The sequence below is a fragment of the Lontra canadensis genome, unplaced genomic scaffold (assembly GCF_010015895.1).
Source record: "Lontra canadensis isolate GAN:19392208 unplaced genomic scaffold, GSC_riverotter_1.0 scaffold69, whole genome shotgun sequence".
Taxonomy (NCBI): domain Eukaryota; kingdom Metazoa; phylum Chordata; class Mammalia; order Carnivora; family Mustelidae; genus Lontra; species Lontra canadensis.
Window position 1 is genome coordinate 9,366,493 of NW_022631063.1, and position 19,626 is coordinate 9,386,118.

General features: G+C 40.0%; 3 protein-coding genes across 4 annotated transcripts in view; 2 read left to right on the forward strand and 1 right to left on the reverse strand.

Moving 5' to 3' along the window:
• HAT1 (histone acetyltransferase 1) overlaps window positions 1-977 on the forward strand; it is a 59,364-nt gene extending 58,387 nt beyond the window's left edge. For both annotated transcript variants that reach the window (XM_032880457.1, XM_032880458.1), the window contains exon 11: window positions 4-977. In XM_032880457.1, coding sequence (XP_032736348.1) covers window positions 4-171 — 168 coding nt within the window. In that variant the 3' untranslated portion in view covers window positions 172-977. The remainder of the gene's footprint in view (window positions 1-3) is intronic.
• Window positions 1-16,316, reverse strand: part of SLC25A12 (solute carrier family 25 member 12) — a 193,097-nt gene extending 176,781 nt beyond the window's left edge. Inside the window, exon 1 of the mRNA XM_032880454.1 lies at window positions 16,078-16,316. Coding sequence (XP_032736345.1) covers window positions 16,078-16,095 — 18 coding nt within the window. The 5' untranslated portion in view covers window positions 16,096-16,316. The remainder of the gene's footprint in view (window positions 1-16,077) is intronic.
• Window positions 15,955-19,626, forward strand: part of METAP1D (methionyl aminopeptidase type 1D, mitochondrial) — an 83,728-nt gene continuing 80,056 nt past the window's right edge. Inside the window, 2 exon segments of the mRNA XM_032880455.1 lie at window positions 15,955-16,344; window positions 16,346-16,424. Coding sequence (XP_032736346.1) covers window positions 15,970-16,344; window positions 16,346-16,424 — 454 coding nt within the window. The 5' untranslated portion in view covers window positions 15,955-15,969.

Genomic DNA, 19,626 nt, shown 5'->3' on the forward strand with positions numbered 1-19,626 from the left:
TAGAAAAAGCAGAGAGATCTTGCTAAAATGAGAAAATGTCTCAGACCAGAAGAACTGACAAACCAGATGAACCAAATAGAAATAAGCATGCAACATGAACAGCTGGAAGAAAGCTTTCAGGAACTTGTGGAAGATTACCGACGTGTTCTTGAACGCCTCGCTCAAGAGTAGAGCTTATTTGGCTCTGTACAGGAAGTTTGGAAATTTCTGTACATTGTGTTATGGAAAATCTGATGATGACTTTAATTTTAAAATCTTGTAACATTTACTTACATTAAAAGTTATCTATCTTACCTTTAGTTGAATATTTTCTTTTGAAGAGATTGTATATTTTAAAATACTGTTTAGAGTCTATGAGCATATATTACATTTTAAAAAAATATATAGCTTCTGAAATATCACTGCAATCACTTCCCTTCTTAACAGCATAATAAATGCTTAGTTGTGATATGCTAATGTGTGATGATATGATTCTTAAATACTTATGATAAACCTTTTGGTCTTGTTAAAAAAACTTCAGGTTTTCACATCATGTAATACCCTCTAGGTCCATTCACATCACAAATGGCTTTTAGGCTTTCATTATCATTCCTCCCATTTTTTGCTTTTAAGATTTTACACCTGGCACCTTTAAACACATTTCTTTAAGGTTTTCCCTAGTAATCTTGTTTTTCCTGTGTGATTTCTCCAAATAAGAAATATTCTTAGTATAGGTTTTGTTTTAAATAAATTCCTCTATCAATTGTTTGTTGGGGGTAGGATGGGTAGCAAGAGAGAAAGGAAACTAGATAAAGCCTAAAGCCAAAATGTTTGACATCACATATTAATTGAGGATAATTTAGAAGTTAGCATAAATATATAAATAAAATTTTGAAAAAGAAGTTAGCCTAAAAGTTTTATAAATAATGTAAAATAATAAATCAGTTTATAAAAATCAATTTATACACCATTATTGAAATATATCTTGTGTAAAACGAGGTGTGTATGTATTGTGATCTGTTACAAGGTTCTGAAGATGTTGAAGTCCAACAGGAAAACAACCCAAAGTAATGGTAAATTGTTTACTATAATCTTTATTTTTATTAGAGTATAGATAAATTGCTTGATATGGAACCATTAAAAGTAAAAGCCTCATGTTTATAATGTGTGCCAGTAAGTGAGGTATTGTAGAACATCAAAAATGGGATATAGGGGCGCCTGGGTGGCTCAGTGGGTTGAGCCGCTGCCTTCGGCTCAGGTCGCGATCTCAGGTCCTGGGATCGAGCCCCGCATTGGGCTTTCTGCTCAGCGGGGAGCCTGCTTCTCCCTCTCTCTCTCTCTGCCTGCCTCTCTTCCTGCCTGTGATCTCTGTCAGATAAATAAATAAAATCTTTAAAAAAAAATGGGATATAAGTTGAACTTGACTTTTATTATTTTTTATTTTAAAAGATTTTATTTATTTGTCAGCGAGAGCACAAGCAGGGGGAGCGGCAGGCAGAAGAAGCAGGCTCCCTGCTGGTGGCTCAGTTGGTTAAAGTTTCCACTCAGGGCATAAATGTTACTTTTAAAATCTGATTTGTTCAATGCTTATGGCAAAATCCCAACTTGGATAAGCACTGTCCTGTCCTGAGATCAGCTTTCCATCAGTAAAACCTGTCAGACGTAGGAGAAGCAAAGTAACTCGTCCCCTTTGGACGCAAAATAGCCGTGGCCAGCGGCACACCAATAGCACTTAGCCAAGCCCCCTTCCAGGGTGTTGGAAAAGTTTTAGTCTCCCCTCAAAAGCTTCTATATATAGATGAAACTTGGATTTCTGAAAGTGTATATGTACATTATTTGTTCAGATAGAATGAACTAGTTCAGTTAAAATCCTTTCTGAAAATACATGAAAGCAACTTGCTTTCCATCTAAATTAGCTAGATTAAAAATTTTTTATTAAAAATTCACATTTGATACCTCAAGATGAGCTCCAAGGGAGGGGGTGGACAGTACAGTCTAAACAAATTATCTTTCAACATATTTTTGATGTAGAAACCAGAAAAAGCCAGTGGAATACCAATTTCTGTACTTTTTTTTAAAACAATGTTCTATGATCCGTTTATGAATAAAAATCTGGTTTAACATTAATCTTTGGGACTTGAAAGGCTGTACCTTCATTTGGATTTAGAAGGATGAAAATGTGATAGATCCATACCTTGTGTGGTATAATTAAATACCAGAATGGGTGTGTAGGACCATGTATGAATCCAACACAGCCACCTTCTAGGTCCTAGGTCCTTCCACCCTCCAGTAGTAGCCTTCACCTATTTTATCATCCACATACCCATCTGTATTTATTTGTGGCCTTTACTTTTTTCACTGACCTCCACTGCCAATCACCCTTAATTTCTTCCGTGTCCTCCAAATTGCATTTTCTCTGCATGTAAGAACATGATTGCTTTCTGAGCATCAGTTTTTCATCTGTAAAATGAGGTTGTACTAGAATTATCTCTAGGCTTCCTCCCTGTTCTAAGATACATGTTTATGCTTTTCATCTTTTCTTCTCATTCTAAATGCTTTTATACTAAAATGTGAGTGTAGATGTGGTGTATATCTAAAAGCATTTTTGTAAGTCATTCAAATTTCATAGTTTATATGTGAGTTAGCATGAGAGGAAAAAATCAAAACACTCTATGTCCCTGATTGTCTCCAAATTGCCAGGGCTCCAGCTTGCTACATCAGAACCTTATCCCGAAAATTTATCTCATCCACTGCCATCCTTGCCTACTGGAAGAAAGTGGACAGCAAAGTCCCCAACACTGTATCAGAGAATTATTAGAATCATAGACCTTAGAGGTCAAATGATTTAATTCCTTAAACTCAATCTTAAGTTCTTTTTATTTGAATTTAAAAGTCTGTTTAATAGTATTAATTATTGATTAAATAACAAAGTACCCATAATTCTTCCTTTAAAAAAAAAAAGATTTATTTATTAGAGAGAACACAAGCTTGGGAGGGGCAAAGGGAGTGAAAATCCTCAAGCAGACTCCCTGCCTGATGCAGAACTCAGTCCCAGAACCCTGAGATCATGACCTGAGCTGAAATCAAGAGTCAGTACGCTTAACCAATTGAACCACCCAGTTGCTCCCATAATTCTTCCTTCTGAATGAAATTATTTTCCATTCGTATATTATGTCTATTTACATTAAACATACCAGTGGATTTAGCGTGTTTTAAATGTTCTTCTAACAGACAATATTTCATATTGATATGCCCATAATAAACTATTTACTTAGATTTTTTATTATAACATTCAAATGAATTGATGTCTTTGTGTGTATATATATATGCATATATATATATATATATATATATGCATATATATATATCTTTTCATCTGTTAGACATTTCCTTAAGATAAATTCCTGGGAAATGCAGTTTCTGAGTCAAAGGGCAAGAATATCTCTATGACTCAGTTACTCAAACAAGCCATATTTTCCAGAATAGCTTATAAATTACTAACATAGGAATGTGTATACTAGTTTTAACAGAATTTCAGTGGCATGGGATATTGATTTTGTTGTTTCAATAGTATAGAATCTCAAATCTATATTTCTTTTGCTTAATGGGAAGACTGAATATTCTTGTTTTTTTGTTTTTATTTTTGTTTTTTAAAGATTTTTTTTTTTGACAGAGAGAGACACAGTGAGAGAGGGAACAGAAGCAGGGGGAGTGGGAGAGGGAGATGCAGGCTTCCCACTGAGCAGGGAGCCTGATGCAGGGCTCAATCCCAGGACCCTGGATCATGACCTGAGCTGAAGGCAGACGTTTAACGACTGAGACACCCAGGCGCCCCTATTCTTCCGTTTTCGTTTTTGGTTTTTTTTTTAAGATTTTATTTATTTAGTTGACACACAGAGATTACAAGTAGGCAGAGAGGCAGGCAGAGAGAGAGGAGGAAGCAGGCTCCCCGCAGAGCAGAGAGCCCAATGCGGGGCTCGATCCCAGGACCCTGGGACCATGACCTGAGCTGAAGGCAGAGGCTTTAACCCACTGAGCCACCCAGGCACCCCTATTCTTCCGTTTTTTAAATGAAATTTTTCCTAATATGAATTATCCATTTGATTCTTTAAAAATTTATATTTTGGGATCTACAGTCTCACTTTATAGATGGACAATAGATCGAGAGTTTCACTTGCATAAGGTCACCTATAAATTTATTGCAAAGTCAGGACCATCTCCTGGGCTTCTGAGTTCTCCATCTTATTTTCTATCAAGTCGGCTAACCAAGTCTTAAGCATGCCCTCTAAGCTCTTTGTAAGAGGGACTTTTTTTCATTGGCATCTGGAAAACACCTCACTTGCATGACATTCACCCTAGGCACCAGACAAATACCTTAACTGCCCTCTTGTTTTTATAACCATAGAGGAGCAGGTATTAGAAAAAGGATGTTTGGTTATAATGACTAAAAGTAATGGTGCCTCATTTGAAGTACAGCTTGAAGTTCCTCATTTCCTCTCAACATTTTCAAGCTTTCAACATCTATACTTTTTCTGTTTCCATATTCTTTCATATCTTTATTATAATACATATTTCATTCTCCCTTGTATTATGTGTTACAGTGGGGCTATACAATGCATTTACTCATTGATTTGGGTAGAGCTGTCATATATATAACAAGTAGTATGCACGTAGTACAAAATTGCAAAAGGGCATACAATAAAAAATTCCCCACCATAGTCCTCCAGAAACAATCCCCTGTTCCTAATAATTTGTATATATATAAGATGCATAAATGAGCACATATGTTTATATCTTTCATTTTACATATGGTAACCTACATATATTGTTAGCTCTCAGTTGCTTTTTTTTTTTTTTAAGATTTATTTATGGTAGGGGGAACACGTGAGCAGAGGTAGAGACAGAAGGAGAGGGAGAGAAAAGCAGATTCTTCACTGAGCACGAAGCCAGATATGGGGCTCGATCTCACAACACTGAGATCATGACCTGAGCCAAAATCAAGAGTTAGAGACCTAACCAACTGAGTCACCCAGGCACCCCTGTAACTTGCTTTTTAAGCGATCTATCTTGGGACACCTCGGTGGCTCAGTCAGTTAAGCAACCGGCTCTTGATTGCTACTCAGGTCATGATCTCGGGGTCCTGGGATAGAGCCCCATCTCAGGCTCCAGGCTTAGTGGGGAGTTTGCTTGAGATTCTTTCCCTCTGCCCCCCTCCCTACTTGCATGCTCTCTTTCTAATAAATAAATATTTTTGAAAAATAAAAAACTTGATATATCTTGGAGATCACGAACACTGTCTTGTTTAATGGCTGCACAGTATTCCGTTGTATGGATATATCGTAAGTCACTTTACCGGTCCCCTATTATTTAAGTGGCTCCCAGTATTTTCCATTACAAACAGTACTGCAATGACTATTCCTATACAGATGCAAGTACACCTACACACTGAAGCCCTAGAAATCGTATCTTTATTCTGATCTCATCCTTCTAGTGACTACACTACATTTACAACAGTCAAATGAACATGAACGAAGGTTACAGAAGCTTGAACTGTACCCATGTGGAATAAAGTATGCATACTGGACTAATCCCACCATCCTCATCCACAGCCAGAAATGTGAATTATCTTTAAGTCACATGATTTGAATGCTTAGGCATATGCACCTCTTTGTTTATTCCTCTAGTCTTGCTTAGCTCTTCTCGAACCTTATCATCCAGAAGAATTGCTGTACAGCAGGGTTTCTCAGTGTCAGCAATATTGACATTTTGGGCCAGATCATTCTTTGTTGTGTGGGGCTGGCCCATGTACTGTGAGGGACTAGATGCCATTAGCACTACCCTCGTCTCCAGATGTGACAACCAAATGTGTTTAGACATTGTCACATGTCCTCTGGGGGACAAAATCACCCTTGGTTGAGAACCACTGCTACTTAGGATTGAATATTCATCCATGTTAGGCATTATTTTTTATAATGCCACAGAGACACTGTACAAAGGTCAAAATGAGTCAGAGTACTTGATGAGAAGCTGCTTCCACTTGGCTTCCACCCAGTCACCCAGTTCACTTCTCCAGAGGCAGTTACTCTTACCAGTCTCTCTCGTGTCCCTCAGAGTTAACGATCAGTCTGCAAATAACTGTAATTTTTTATCTTATCACAAATGCTGCTATACCATATGCAGTACTCGGAATGTTTTCCAGTTAAATTTAACTCATTTTCTTAGTACATATTAGAAAACTTCAACTTTAAACACCTTGATTCTAAACAGCTGTTTGGTATTTCACAATACGATTTCAGTGTGTTTAATCCAATCCTATATTAACAGACATCTGGGTTGTTTCCCATCTTCCGCTCTCACAAGCAGAGCCACGGTGAATATTCTTGTGTGTACTTCCATTTTCTACATGTGGGAGTATGTATGCACGATGGGGATGGAATCACTGAGTGAAAGGGTGTGGGCATTTTACATTTCGGTAGATTGAATACACATTTGACACAATAAAGAAATTTGAATATGGATTCTATATTAGGTGATATGGGATTTTGCATTGTTGTGATAATGATATTGTGATTGTGTAGGAAATATCTTTATTGCTAGGGGTTACATGCTGAAGTATTTAGGAACAGAGTCATAGTGTCTGCAACTCACATGCAAATGGTCCAGAAAAAAAGTATGTACAGGGGTGATATATATCCTTACATACCCACATGCTTACATAGACAAATGTATGTACAGAAACAGAAACAGAAAGCAAAATGTGCCCCAAATTTTAAAATTATTGAATCTAGGGCACCTGGGTAGCTCGGTTGGTTAAGCGACTGCCTTGGGCTCAGGTCATGATCCCGGGGTCCTGGGATAGAGTCCTGCACCAGGTTCCCTGCTCTGCGGGGAGCCTGCTTCTCCCTCTCTCTCTGCCTGCCACTCCCGTTGCTTGTGTGCACGCGCTCTCTCTCTCTCTTTCTCTCTCTCACATTCTGTCAAATAAATAAAAAGGAAAGTCACTTTAAAAATAAATAAATTATTGAATCTAGGTGGAAGATATATACAGGTATTCACTATATATATGATTCTTCAACCTTTCTGTATTAGATTTGCAAAATAAAAATTGGGAAAGAAAAGTTATTGCATGCATGAAACAACAACATGCTGTGAAAAAGAAACACTGAATAAAAAAGAGCTCTTGGAAATTTAAAATAAATATTCTAATTCAAGAAGCAGAAATGTGGGTCATAAAGTTGAAATTTCCTAGGACATCGAAAAGAGAAAAAATGAGAGAAAAGATAAATCAATGTGGGAATTCTTTTTTTTTTTTTAAAGATTTTATTTATTTATTTGACAGAGATCACAGGTAGGCATAGAGGCAGGCAGAGAGAGAGAGGAGGAAGCAGGCTCCCTGCTGAGCAGAGAGCCCGATGTGGGGCTTGATCCCAGGACCCTGGGACCATGACCTGAGCTGAAGGCAGAGGCTGTAACCCACTGAGCCACCCAGGCACCCCCAATGTGGGAATTCTGATAGCCAGCTTATTTTCATTTCAGAGAGGATAAGAAAACCAGAACATCATTAAAAATGGGAGGATAATTCCTGAGTTGAGGAAACAAATCTTCAAATTAGAAGCACAGTGAAGGCTGAACAAGGTTAAACCACCATCACTAACATTTATTGAGCACTTACTATCTGTGAAACACTTGAATCGGTCCTGTCAGTTCTCACAACAACCCTCAGAGGCACATGGTATTCTCCTCAGGTGAGGCCTGGGGAGATTATTTCGTCCAATATCACAGAGGAAGTGACAGAGCTAGGATTTTAGTACAGGCAGTCTAATTCCCTTGGGTTCTTAACCACTACACCACTTACCCCAAAAGACCCACATTTTGACTAAATTATTAAATTCCAAAGCACTGAGCATAAAATAAAGAACCCAAATGCTTTCTGAGGGCAAGACAGGTCACCTGGGGAAGAGTGGGTATTTAAATAGCATTAGACTTCACATAAAACATACTCCATGCTGGGGCGCCTGGGTGGCTCAGTGGGTTAAAGCCTCTGCCTTCAGCTCAGGTCATGATCCCAGTGTCCTGGAATCAAGCCCGGCATCGGGCTCTCTGCTCAGCAGGGAGCCCTTCTCTCTGCCTGCCTCTCTGACTACTTGTGATCTCTGTCAAATAAATAAATAAATAAAATCTTTAAAAAAAGCATACTCCATGTTAAAAGTCAATGGAACAATGTCTTCAAAGTATAGAATCCTATACCCAAACTATCAATCAAATGTGAGAGTAAAATAAAGATGGTTTTGGGAATCTAAGAAACTAGAGAATTTACATCACACACTTTCTGATGAAGTTACTTGTAGATCTACTTTAGCAGCATGAAGGTGAATCAAAGAGAATGTTAAGATGTGGAGTATGTGAGATGATAAAACTAATCTGATTCCAATAAAAAGAAATCTGAGGATGGCAACTGAATAATATCTCTAAAAGTAATTGGTCCAGATTATAATAGGAGACTATGAACTCAAGGGAAAAAATATATATATAAGAAAGTCAGAGTCCAAACATCATAACTGTGATTGGCATGCCTTTGAGCAGTAACTAGAAACAAACTAGTTGAGTCCAGTCAGACTGGGAAAGGGTAGGATGGGAGATTATCCCTTTTCATTGCAACCATTGTTGTAACTGCATGTTTTTAAAAACTATGTGTGGGGCACCTGGGTGGCTCAGTGGGTTAAAGCCTCTGCCTTCAGCTCGGGTCATGATCCCAGGATCCTGGGATCGAGCCCCGCATTGGGCTCGCTGCTCAGTGGGGAGGCTGCTTCCCCCTCTTTCTCTCTGCCTACTTGTGATCTCTGTCAAATAAATAAATAAAATCTTAAAAAAAATAAAAAAATAAAAACTATGTGTTACTTTGATACGAAATTTTATTTAATACTACTATTATACTGTTCAGCAAGTAACACTGAACATATATTATTGTCAAATAAAAGATAACTGTAAAACATGTAAGTTTTAAAAATAGGTTTACCTGACGTAGGCAAGTGGCACCTTTAAACAGTGAGACTGTGCTCAGCCTGACTTCCACAAAGCAGAACTTGCCAAAAGAAAAGTTAATGAAGAGCTTTCTTTAGTTAAAGAAAGTGAACCAAAAAAAAAAAAAAAAAAAGAAAAAGAAAAAGAAAAAACACAATATTCAATCCTTTTTTTTGGAAACCGGTTCTCAATGGGACCATAGTTTACCATGCTCCTTATTTGGCTACCAAAAGAAACTGTCCCTAAACTTGACCCCCTAGTGCTATGAATCAACAGACACCACATAAAAAACCAAAGCTTTGAAAATTTTCATTTCATAATTTTGGGGGCTTTCCATTAACCCTGTGGAGAAATGTAACACAATAAAAGCACAACACCATCTCTTATGGATATCTGAAGAGCGTAAGATGCTCATAAAGATCTCGTAAAAAACTATTTTTTAAGATCTCCAGTGTTGTAATGTACACAGGCTGGAAAAGGGTTGTGTCTTCTCTCCTATGACCTCTCCCTGGGCCCCACTGTCTTGATCTTCAAGCTGGAAGGGGTGGGGTTAGGGCTGGATTAGATGGTCTTTGAAACCTTTTCCAGGTCTTCAACTGTATTCTCTCTCTTCGAACTTAATAAAAGACCAGTTGGAAAACGTGCTTTGGGTAGACTTTCCGTTCACCTGGACAGTTCTTTAGATTTTTTAATTAATAATTTTGGCAGGTGAATCCGTGCGGCCGTCATGGGCTGCGCAGTTTGTTTGCCTCGCTCTCTGAATCCCCCTTTGTGAAGGCCGCAGGGGCCACCACAGTGAGGCTTGTTTGCTGTCTGTTCCTCGAGCAGCTGCTGCTTTTCTTCCTTTATCCTTTATCAAGCAAAAGAAAATGCAGGGATGTTTGTGTGTGCTTCAGAGGAGGAAAACGCTCTCCAGACAGGTTGCTCTCCGGGTTAAAGTGGATGGGGTGAGCATGGAGGAGCTATAGCTCAATGGGAAGAGAGGTCGAGGCAGCATCTGCCCCCGTTTGTTTTGACACTTTCAGTCTTGCATAGAGAACGGTGCTGAGTGAGAGGCGAGCAGAAGTTAAGAAACTGCTTAGTTTCTCAGGCAGTCTGGGGGGGGTGGAGGCGGGGAGTGGGATGGGAGAAGGGGACATCCAGCTAGTTTTCTTTTTCTATTCTTAAAGCCCTTGCCATTTCATCATCTCCGCTTTGGAGAGTCTTACCGCAGTGTGTTTTGCAGAGCCGCTAACGGACCCAGGAGTACTGTTTCCTGCTTATGGTAAGAAATATCAAAAGTTCCCAATATTTTCAGCCTGTGACATTCATGGTCAAACTGAGGTCTCTATGAACTGGTTTCACACAGTCCTGGTTTTGCTCAAACACACGAAGCATGATAGAGCAAAGAGAACCATAAAGCCAGTAAAAGAATATACAAAGATGGAAAGATAGGAGAAGGTAACCAGGAGTGTACCATCACTTCGGGAGGGAAAGAAACAAACCAGTAAGTAATATTAGAGAAGAGTGGAAACAAAGAAATGGGAACAAGAGCAGAGTGGGGGCAAAGGGAAGAGAGAATGCGCAGTAGACTGTAATAAGGCCCCAGGAGCAGTGGGCATTCCTGGGCGTCTGTGTATGGTTTGCCTGTTCTGCTCTCTGGGACCCCGTACAGATGTGTGACTGGTCATGGTAACGAAAGGTTCCTTCTCTTAGAAAGTCCAGTCAATGGTACATGCATAGAATAAAAACTCTAGCTGAATATACATCAACCTGCTGTATTCAATACTGATTACCTGGACAAAGCTTTTCTGGGGGACTTCTACTTTCTCTAGTATACATTTTGGTATTTCTAAGTGTTTTTATTTTATTTTTTTAAAGATTTTATTTATTTATTTGAGAGAGAGAAAGTGAGAGACAGCATGAGAGGGTAGGTCAGAGGGAGAAGCAGACGCCCCATAGAGCTGGGAGCCGGATGCAGGACTCGATCCCGGGACTCCGGGATCATGACCTGAGCCAAAGGCAGTCGCTTAACCAACTGAGCCACCCAGACGCCCTATTTTTATTTTTTTAAAAGATTTTCTGTATTTATTTGAGAGAGAGAGAGTGAGCATGAGTGGGAGGAAGAGGAGCAGAGAGAAAGGGAGAAGCAGGCTCCCCGCTAAGCAGGGAACCCGATGCAGGGCTTGATCCCAGGACTCTGGGATCATGACCTGAGCCAAAGACACATGTTTAACTGACTGAGCCACCCAGGCGCCCCTGTAAGTGTTTATTTAAAGAGCACATATTACATACTTCAATAAACAGTAAAAACAAAACAAAACAAAACAAAAAAACAGACTTTTTAAAAAGTTCCAACAAGGAGATCTAGAGCATTTTCCTTGTGGATTACAGATGCTAAAGAAAGAATTATATCCCTCTCTCTCACCTTCAACTTCACAGGAAGTAAAATGGATGAAACAGGTTCTAATTTCCTGGAAGCTTATCTAATTAGAGTTCAGCATTTTTCTCAGGTCTTGGCAGCCAAGGATAGCCAGACTCTGTAACCCTTCACCCCTGGAGTTGTTCCTATGGACTTATCCTCTCAAGGGTATTTGGTCCTTTTTTATAGACAATCTTGTGAACATGTTAGTCTCAGCTTTCCAATGAGTTTTGTTTTGTTTTGTTTTTAACATTTTATTTTTAAGTACTTTCTACACCCAATATAGGGCTTGAACTCACAACCTTGAGATCAAGAGTTGCATACTCCATCCACTGAGCTTAGTTTCTTAAGAACAAAAATAATATCTGGGTGTGTGGGTGGCTCAGATGGTTGAGCTTCTGTCTTTAGCTTGGGTCATGATCCCAGGGTCCTGGGAACAAGCCCATAGTTGGGCTCCCTGCTCAGCAGGGAGCCTGCTTCTCCTTCTTCCTCTGCCACTCTACCTACTTGTGCGCTCTCTCTCTCTCTCTCTGTCAAATGGATAAATAAAATCCTTAAAAAAAAAAGAACAAAAATAATATCATGTCTCTTTGGAGCCTAGAGTAGGCACTAAGTATTCCTTTGTTGGCTGATTAATTGTTAAATTGTCTAGTAAACTTTTTGCCTTTCTTCCTTACTCTGAAGGGTAACCATTCTCCAGAAGCGTATAAGCAGCTGCTACTTTTCCAGGGATTACTAATGGAATAGATGGCAGTCACTAAGTGTACACATTTTTACTTAGATATCATGGAGGCAAATACACACTTCTGCTTTAACTCAACTTTCCTCTGAGCCAGTTCTAAGAGATGATGTCAAAGAAGACTTTTTTCCTCAAACCTGCATAGTTTCAAAGCAAAACTTGACCGAAACAAATATTATCAGAAAACTCGGATGTATCAGTGAGTGAGATCTCAGACTACTCTCATCCTCTTCCCTGTAACCCTCCCAGATCCTCCTTCTCTTGGCTCTTACCACCCCTCCGTGCTCCAACAATGAACAAGCTATATGCTGAAGCATTCTTTCTTTCTTTTTTTTTATTAACATATATTGTATTATTTGCCCCAGGGGTAGAGGTCTGTGAATTGTCAGGCTTACACACTTCGCAGCACTCACCAAAGCACATATCCTCCCCAATGTCCATTGAAGCATTATTTCTGCTTACAATCTCGCACATCTTTCAAGTCAAGAGGTTGAACCAACTTGAAATTAATACTGGCCAGACTGGGCGGGAAAGCAACAACTCTCTTGGGACAATGTTTTGGTCTTACCCTAGAGCTATCTTAGTCCCGTCTGACCCCATTTTACTTGACAGACTGTTCAGGAAAGTGCGGGAAGCTATTTGCTGAGCCCATTTGGACCAGGTTTATAAATGGCAATAGATTCCTGACATTTTCTGAATTTCAGGGTAGGAGGGGCTCAGGTAGGACAATATTGTTCTTAGAAGGGGGTGGAACTTCATTTCTTTTACATAGAATTTATATGACTGAGAAAATGTCATTAGACAAATCAAAAATGAGAGGGACAGGAGGGTCACCTACAACTAAAGTCCCACTCCCTTGCCCCCTGGTTCCTTCTTGGTTGGCATTGCTATAGATCAAGAAAACAGGGCACACACAGCAAGGAGAAATCCTCTTGATTTCTCACAACTGCCTTGGATATGGCATTACTCTTCTCAAAAAACATGGAGAATCTATGCATTTCCTCTAAGGATACCCTTGATTATTCAGTAATTTATCCACTGTTGTCTCAAATGTTGGCATAGGAAATCACCTTCTGCCAGCTAGTTGGTTAAGAGTGCCTTAGAAATTTTCTACCTGAACAGATAATCATTTGAAGCTGGACCCTAACTTTACAGGGGTCCAATGAGCTGCTGAGACAGGTCCCTGTTTTATTTTCAGGTATGTTTATGCAGGACTCCTAGTTCCTGGAAAGAATGTTCATTTGACTTAAAAAATGTAAATAAATAAAAGTATTTCCTCATACTAAAATAAGATAAATCAGACAGCAGGATTGGAAATATTCTTCCCAAGCCGTAGAGTAAAATGCTAAGAAATGATCCTGAAATCAAATCAAAAGGCAAAATTCTCCAATTTGAGAAGCAAGGTCAGGAAGGGTAAATGAAGGCAACTTGGGCTAGATGACAGTCTTGCTGAAGCTGTCCAGGCCCTAGCGTACCAGTTACCCTCAGCAGGCCATTGAATTTGCTTTGTGCCCAGTAAGAAATACTGCCTTTTTCAAGCTAGTTTTACAACTTGTTCTTATATTCTTCTATAGATATGTAAGCATCTTAGTATAGTTTTTTTTTTTTTTTTTTTTTTTTTTAGGTATCTTGCATTGTAGGTAATCCTAATAAGTATTTTAAAATCTAAACTTGTAAAACAAGTTACAGGATAATGTTTTACAAAACAAAATTTATTTTTAAAGAGATTTACTTCATCTTGCATAATCTCCTAGAGGATTTAAAACATGTGAATTTGAATTACAAATTCAAAACATATATTACAGAAACCAATATTATTTAAATTTGATTACAAACTATATATAACTTTTGAAAAAGTTATATAGTATAAATCTATAATAAAATATCATTAAGTAGAAGAAGGAAAAACTGACTTCAAAAATATGAATATCAGAATTTATTTCTGATTTATTTCTTTTATAAAAGATAAAAAGATTTTAAAAGGTGCTAATAAGACATGAACTTAGGTAAAAAATAAAACCAAGGTAAAAGACCTATAAAACAATAATGAATCACAACTAATAAAAATATTTTAACATTAAAGAATGAATTTTTGGACACACAAACTGAAGGTATTAAGGTTATCCTTTATTTCTTGAATTCTGGCTTTGAAAAACTACTCAACTTTGTATTCAAGAATCCCAAGTACAAAATCTGAATATTGGTGGGCGTTCAAATCAGTGAAGTACCACAGTGTAATTAACCTTCATTTCACAGGCAGGAAGATGCAGAAATGGAGTAGAGAAGTGAGTCAGTAGTGGTTACTCATCTAAATGAAAGCATTCTGATGCCCTGACTCTCCAGGATTACAGAATGCTAGAATCCCAAAGGATCTCAGATGTTGGTGGTCTAGCCTTTTATCTTACTGGTCAGTATGCATTTATCGCATAAACTGATGATTTGGGAGGACACATACTGGCAACCTTTAATTCTTCTAATGTCAGGGAGATATCATATGAGATAAGCCAAATAAGAGGTCAGTGAGTGAGCTGCATAACCTGTGCAAGTTCCTGTCTGTGTCATTTCTAGCTCATCCTAGATACCCACATTCTTTGCCAAAGTTATTAGGCATTTTCTCCCTGGATTCCACTATAGTGGGGTCACCTGCATCCACACGGTGCTTCCCTTTCCTTTTCCTTGTAGTTGCAGGAGAAGAGAACAGATTCACCATAATTCAAAAGCCCTCTCCCTGGAACTGATCTAAGTTTGAAAAAGGTAGAGCTTGACATAACCTGTGGGAGTACTTTTCATTCTCAACCTTATACATCTTATTTACCTCAGTGGAAAACATTATTTCTCTTTATCTTTCAAGGCGACCCAGAAGCATCCAAAACTGGTCTCCAAGAAATATAGCACGTGTCCTCCAAGGAACTGCCACAATTCATTCTTTGAAAGTAAAAGTATCAAAACTATGTAGTCATTAAAAAGAATGAGTTTGAACTAAGATTTGATGTTTATAATGAGTGCAAAAAGCATGTCCTAACAGTAAGGATGTGAGTTCATTTTAAATACTTACACATATTTGCCTGTAAAAGGCACAGAATGATGTACACAGTGGCTGCCTGGAGAGTAGGATTGTGGTGTGCAGAAAGGGTTAAGGAGGGGACCTGGGCATTTTTCCTTTATTCATTTCTGAATCGTCTGGATGTTTCATCAAGTGTGTACTTAAATTCTTAAAAATTAATTAGGGAACACCACACACAATCACCAAGGATCCTTATCAGTCTTTACTGCATTAAGTCTGGGAAACCGGTAAATCCTTGGTTTGACTGGTTCCGTGGAGAGCTGAATTCCTTCACCAGACATTCCTTAAATACCAGGTTCTTTGCCTGACTCCAGGCTACCAAGATCAATCATACCTGGTCTATGACAGGATGGAAATCTGCCCCAAAATGCAGCTAAGAGGAAAAGTGGATTTGGTAAGAATGGGCACCGTCATCACTAGGGATACAACAGCACCCCCACTTGTCTCATAATTGGCCTTCTGTAGGCTTCGTCTTTCGGCAGCGCCACTGGCAGACGTCATCCTCTCATTCTTAAAAGTCAAATTTAGGACTAAGACTCCAGTTAATATCGTTGAGCGGGAAGTGTCCTTGGGGAAAGAGAAGTCCCCGGAACAGATCCACTGGGGTACCCAGAATTGATTTTGCAGCTGCACAGAGATTCCCGTCTTGTCTGGAGTCTTTGCTGAGTAATGTAATTTCTGGGACAGCAAAGGGGCAGCTGGTGACTTTGAACCAAATTTTAGCTTTCAACTCAATCCAGGGAAATTGCAACAGAGTGGCCGACGATGCAAAGTGCTATGTTGAACGCTAGATTGTGCTTTATTTTTTCCTCCCGACTTCACGTTTCCATGCACCAAAATGTTGATGCTACAAATATTGGATGCCACGCTTACCTGACACGCTTCTTCCATCCCACCTGGGCGCAGGGGCTCTGAGCGAGCGCGCGAACCGTGGCTGGAGCCCGCCTCTCGCGGCCGGAGCGGGCTCGGCGGGCCGCGGGTTCCCCTGCTGGCCCCAGTGCCGGAGCCGCTTCGCTGCCGGGACTCCCGCAGTCTGCCCCCCGCGCGCACGCGCGCTCCCCCGGGGTGGCCCGGGCGCCTCCAGTTTTCGGCAGGGCTGCGACTGGACAGTTCCTGCGGGCGGGGCGGGGCGGGACGGGACTGCTAAGGAGTGCTCCGCGACCACGTGATCGGCGTTAACATGGCGGCGCCCAGCGGCGTCCACCTGCTCGTCCGCAGAGGTAAGCACCTGGAGAACAGTTCCGCGGGGTTTTGCTCGGTAGCTCTCTCGCTAAGCACCCGTGTTCAAAGGGGTTACACCTCCGCGCTCAAACATTTCGGCGCACACGGATGTAACTTTCAGATGTACCGATACACGCAGACACATAGGCTGACACAGGGACACGCCGCAGGAACTGACACATTTATTCACTCGTCATTTGCCTGGACCGCGTCACTGCGTGGCATCTATTCGCAGTCACTCCTTGAGGTTTATGGGACACTGTCTGGAGTCTTCTTCCCGCACGTCAGTTGTATGATTAGTGTACCAAACTTACTTATTTTGGCTGTGGAGAGATGAACCTAGGGTAACTCGGGAATGCGCCTGGATACCCAGTTGCCACAGAGAAAGCAATTGGTGTTTGTTGTATCTATTGGCATGATATAATACATCTTTGGGGGAAACTTGCAACATGTGATTATTCTGTCACAGTGACTTAAAGTGAAGAGGAGAAGAAATCATGCGGGAGTAGCTCTCAGTAGGTGTTACCCTTGCATGAGTGGTGAGACTTCAGTAAATATGCAGATACTTTTGCAGGTAAATTAGGGGAATCCTTGTTAGATTTGTTCTGAATCTTGGTTAGAAAGAACTAAGAAGTTGTCTTAAGGATTGGGAAAGAGAGGAACTAACATTTTTTTTTTTTAAGATTTTATTTATTTATTTATTTGACAGAGAGAGAGAGAGCGCACAAGTAGACAGAGAGGCAGGCAGAGAGAGGGGGAAGCAGGCTCACTGCCGAGCAGAGAACCCGATGCGGGGCTCGATCCCAGGACCCTGAGATCATGACCCGAGCCGAAGGCAGAGGCTTAACCCACTGAGCCACCCAGGTGCCCCAGGAACTAACATATTTTGAGGTGTCAGGCATATAGGATCAGAAGCCCTGTGAGGTAAATAGCTACCGTTTATTAAGTGCTTTTTTAAAAAAATTAACATACAATGTATTATTTGCTTCAGGGGTACAAGTCTGTGAATCATCAGTCTTACACAATCCACATCAATCACCATAGCACAGAAGTACATGATGCAGTGTCAGGACCTTACATATGCTAGCTACCTTTTAAAACCTAATGAGTTAGTGTGTGCTTCAGCAGCACCTGTGCTAAAATCCAAACGATGCAATACAGAGATTAGCGTGTAATCCCTGGGCAGGGGTGATATGCAATTTTGTAAAGCGTTCCATATTTTTTTAATTAAAAATTTAAGATTATAACTAAACAAAGGAACACTGTACTGTGAAAAGTAAATAAACAAAACCCAATGAGTTAGGTGTTACTCCCGATTTGCAGATGAGAAAAGTGAGGCAGAGAGGTTAAGTAATATGACTAAGGCCGCACAGGTTGTAAGAGGAGCCACAGGAAGATTTGAAGTGAGATATGTGCAAGAAGAAAGTGATGTAAGCAGTATTTTGGACTGGTTGGTTGTTAGAGTGGAAGTCAACATGAGAGTGCAACCCTGTGAAAAGAGCGGCAATTTACATCTCTTAAGATCTGGGCTCCAGGCCAAATTCTGTTTACTAATTGAGTTACTTTTCTGTTTCCTCTTTTGGCAAGAAATAGTGGTGTTTAGACTTTCTTGTCTACCACAGGTAATGGTGAAGAGAATCTGGGGAGATAGTCAAGGTGGAGGAGGAACCAAAACACACATGCACATGTATATTATATGATATACACATATATGTGTGTGTATATGTATATAATCCCTGCAGATTACAGAAATAACATATTAATTTTTTTTTTTTTTTTTTTTTTTGGTCATGATTTTGACAAATGGTGGTTCAGACAATCCTGGAAAAGACAGCTATAGGGAAGCCAGGTCGGGTTATTGGTTCCTATAACCCATTCCATTATATCCCACAGTGCTGCAACAATTAAAAGAGGGATCTTCTGATTAGAAAAGGGACAGAAAATGTGTCATCAGGGAGAGATTTAGTGACCAGGAAAGGTCACCTTTATGGATCCTTTGTACGGGAAGGAATGGGGAAGGCAAATAAGTGGGACATACTTTCTCCTTTACACCCTGGCCACTTTCATGAGCCAGTCTCTCCTGGTTTGTCTTCTACCTCTCTGATTTCCCAGACTTTCACTAGGCTCTACTGTTGGGTTTCTAAATATTATTGTTCCCCAGGATTTTGTCCTGAACTTCCATCGCTACTTTCTCTCTTTGTTGTCACCAAATTTATCTACCTCAATGACTGTCAAATCTAGATGATTTTTAAAAAGTTGAACAGAGTTATCTGCTGGAACTGGGCACCAGCTGCATTCCAGCTCTCTGTTCGGTATCTTTTCCTAGATGTCTCATAGGGCCCTTAAACTCAACAGGTCCAACATGGAAGTGAGTATTTTTCTCCACATATTCTTCTGGGCCTATAGACTCTATCTCCCTCAATGGTATTGCCATCCAGTCAGTATCTAAGTAAAAGCATTTGAGTTCTCTTGGTCCCCACAACTTTTTAAACATTTCTCTGTCCAGTGAGTTAGTAAATCCCATTTCTTTTTTTTTTTTTAAGATATAACTATTTTAAGATTTTATTTATGTATTTGACAGAGAGAGAGAGCATGCAAGCAAGGGGCAGAGGGAGAGGAAGAAGCAGGCTTCCTGCTGAGCAGGGAGCCCAACCCAGGGCTCAGTCGCAGGACTCTGGGATCATGACCTGAGCCAAAAGCAGACACCTAACTGTCTGAGCCACCCAGGCACCCCAGTAAATCCCATCCCCTCCAAGCTATTTATTTACTTATTTTTAATTCAAGTATAATTAACCTATAGCGTTATGTTACTTTCAGATATACAATATAATGATTCAACAATTCTGTACATTACTTGGTGCACATCATGATAAGTGTACTCTTAATGCCAGTAAATCCTATTCCTTGGATCCCTCCTGTTTTCTGCATAGTCTAAGTACAAGTCTTTACCATTCCTTGACTAGACAGGGCCTTTGTAACTGGTCTCCACCCCAAGTCCATCCTCTTCCCCACAACCACAGTTCTGTCTCTAAAATTCTGGTCTGATTATGATGTTTCCCTGATGAAAAACTTTTTGCTGTGATAAAGTCCCTTAGCATGCAAGGCCAGCTCCAGCACACTACTTAATCTTTTCAGCCTCATCTCCTGTTAGTTCCCTATCTTCATATTGCTGCTAAGGTTTACAATTGTGTGCCTCCTTAA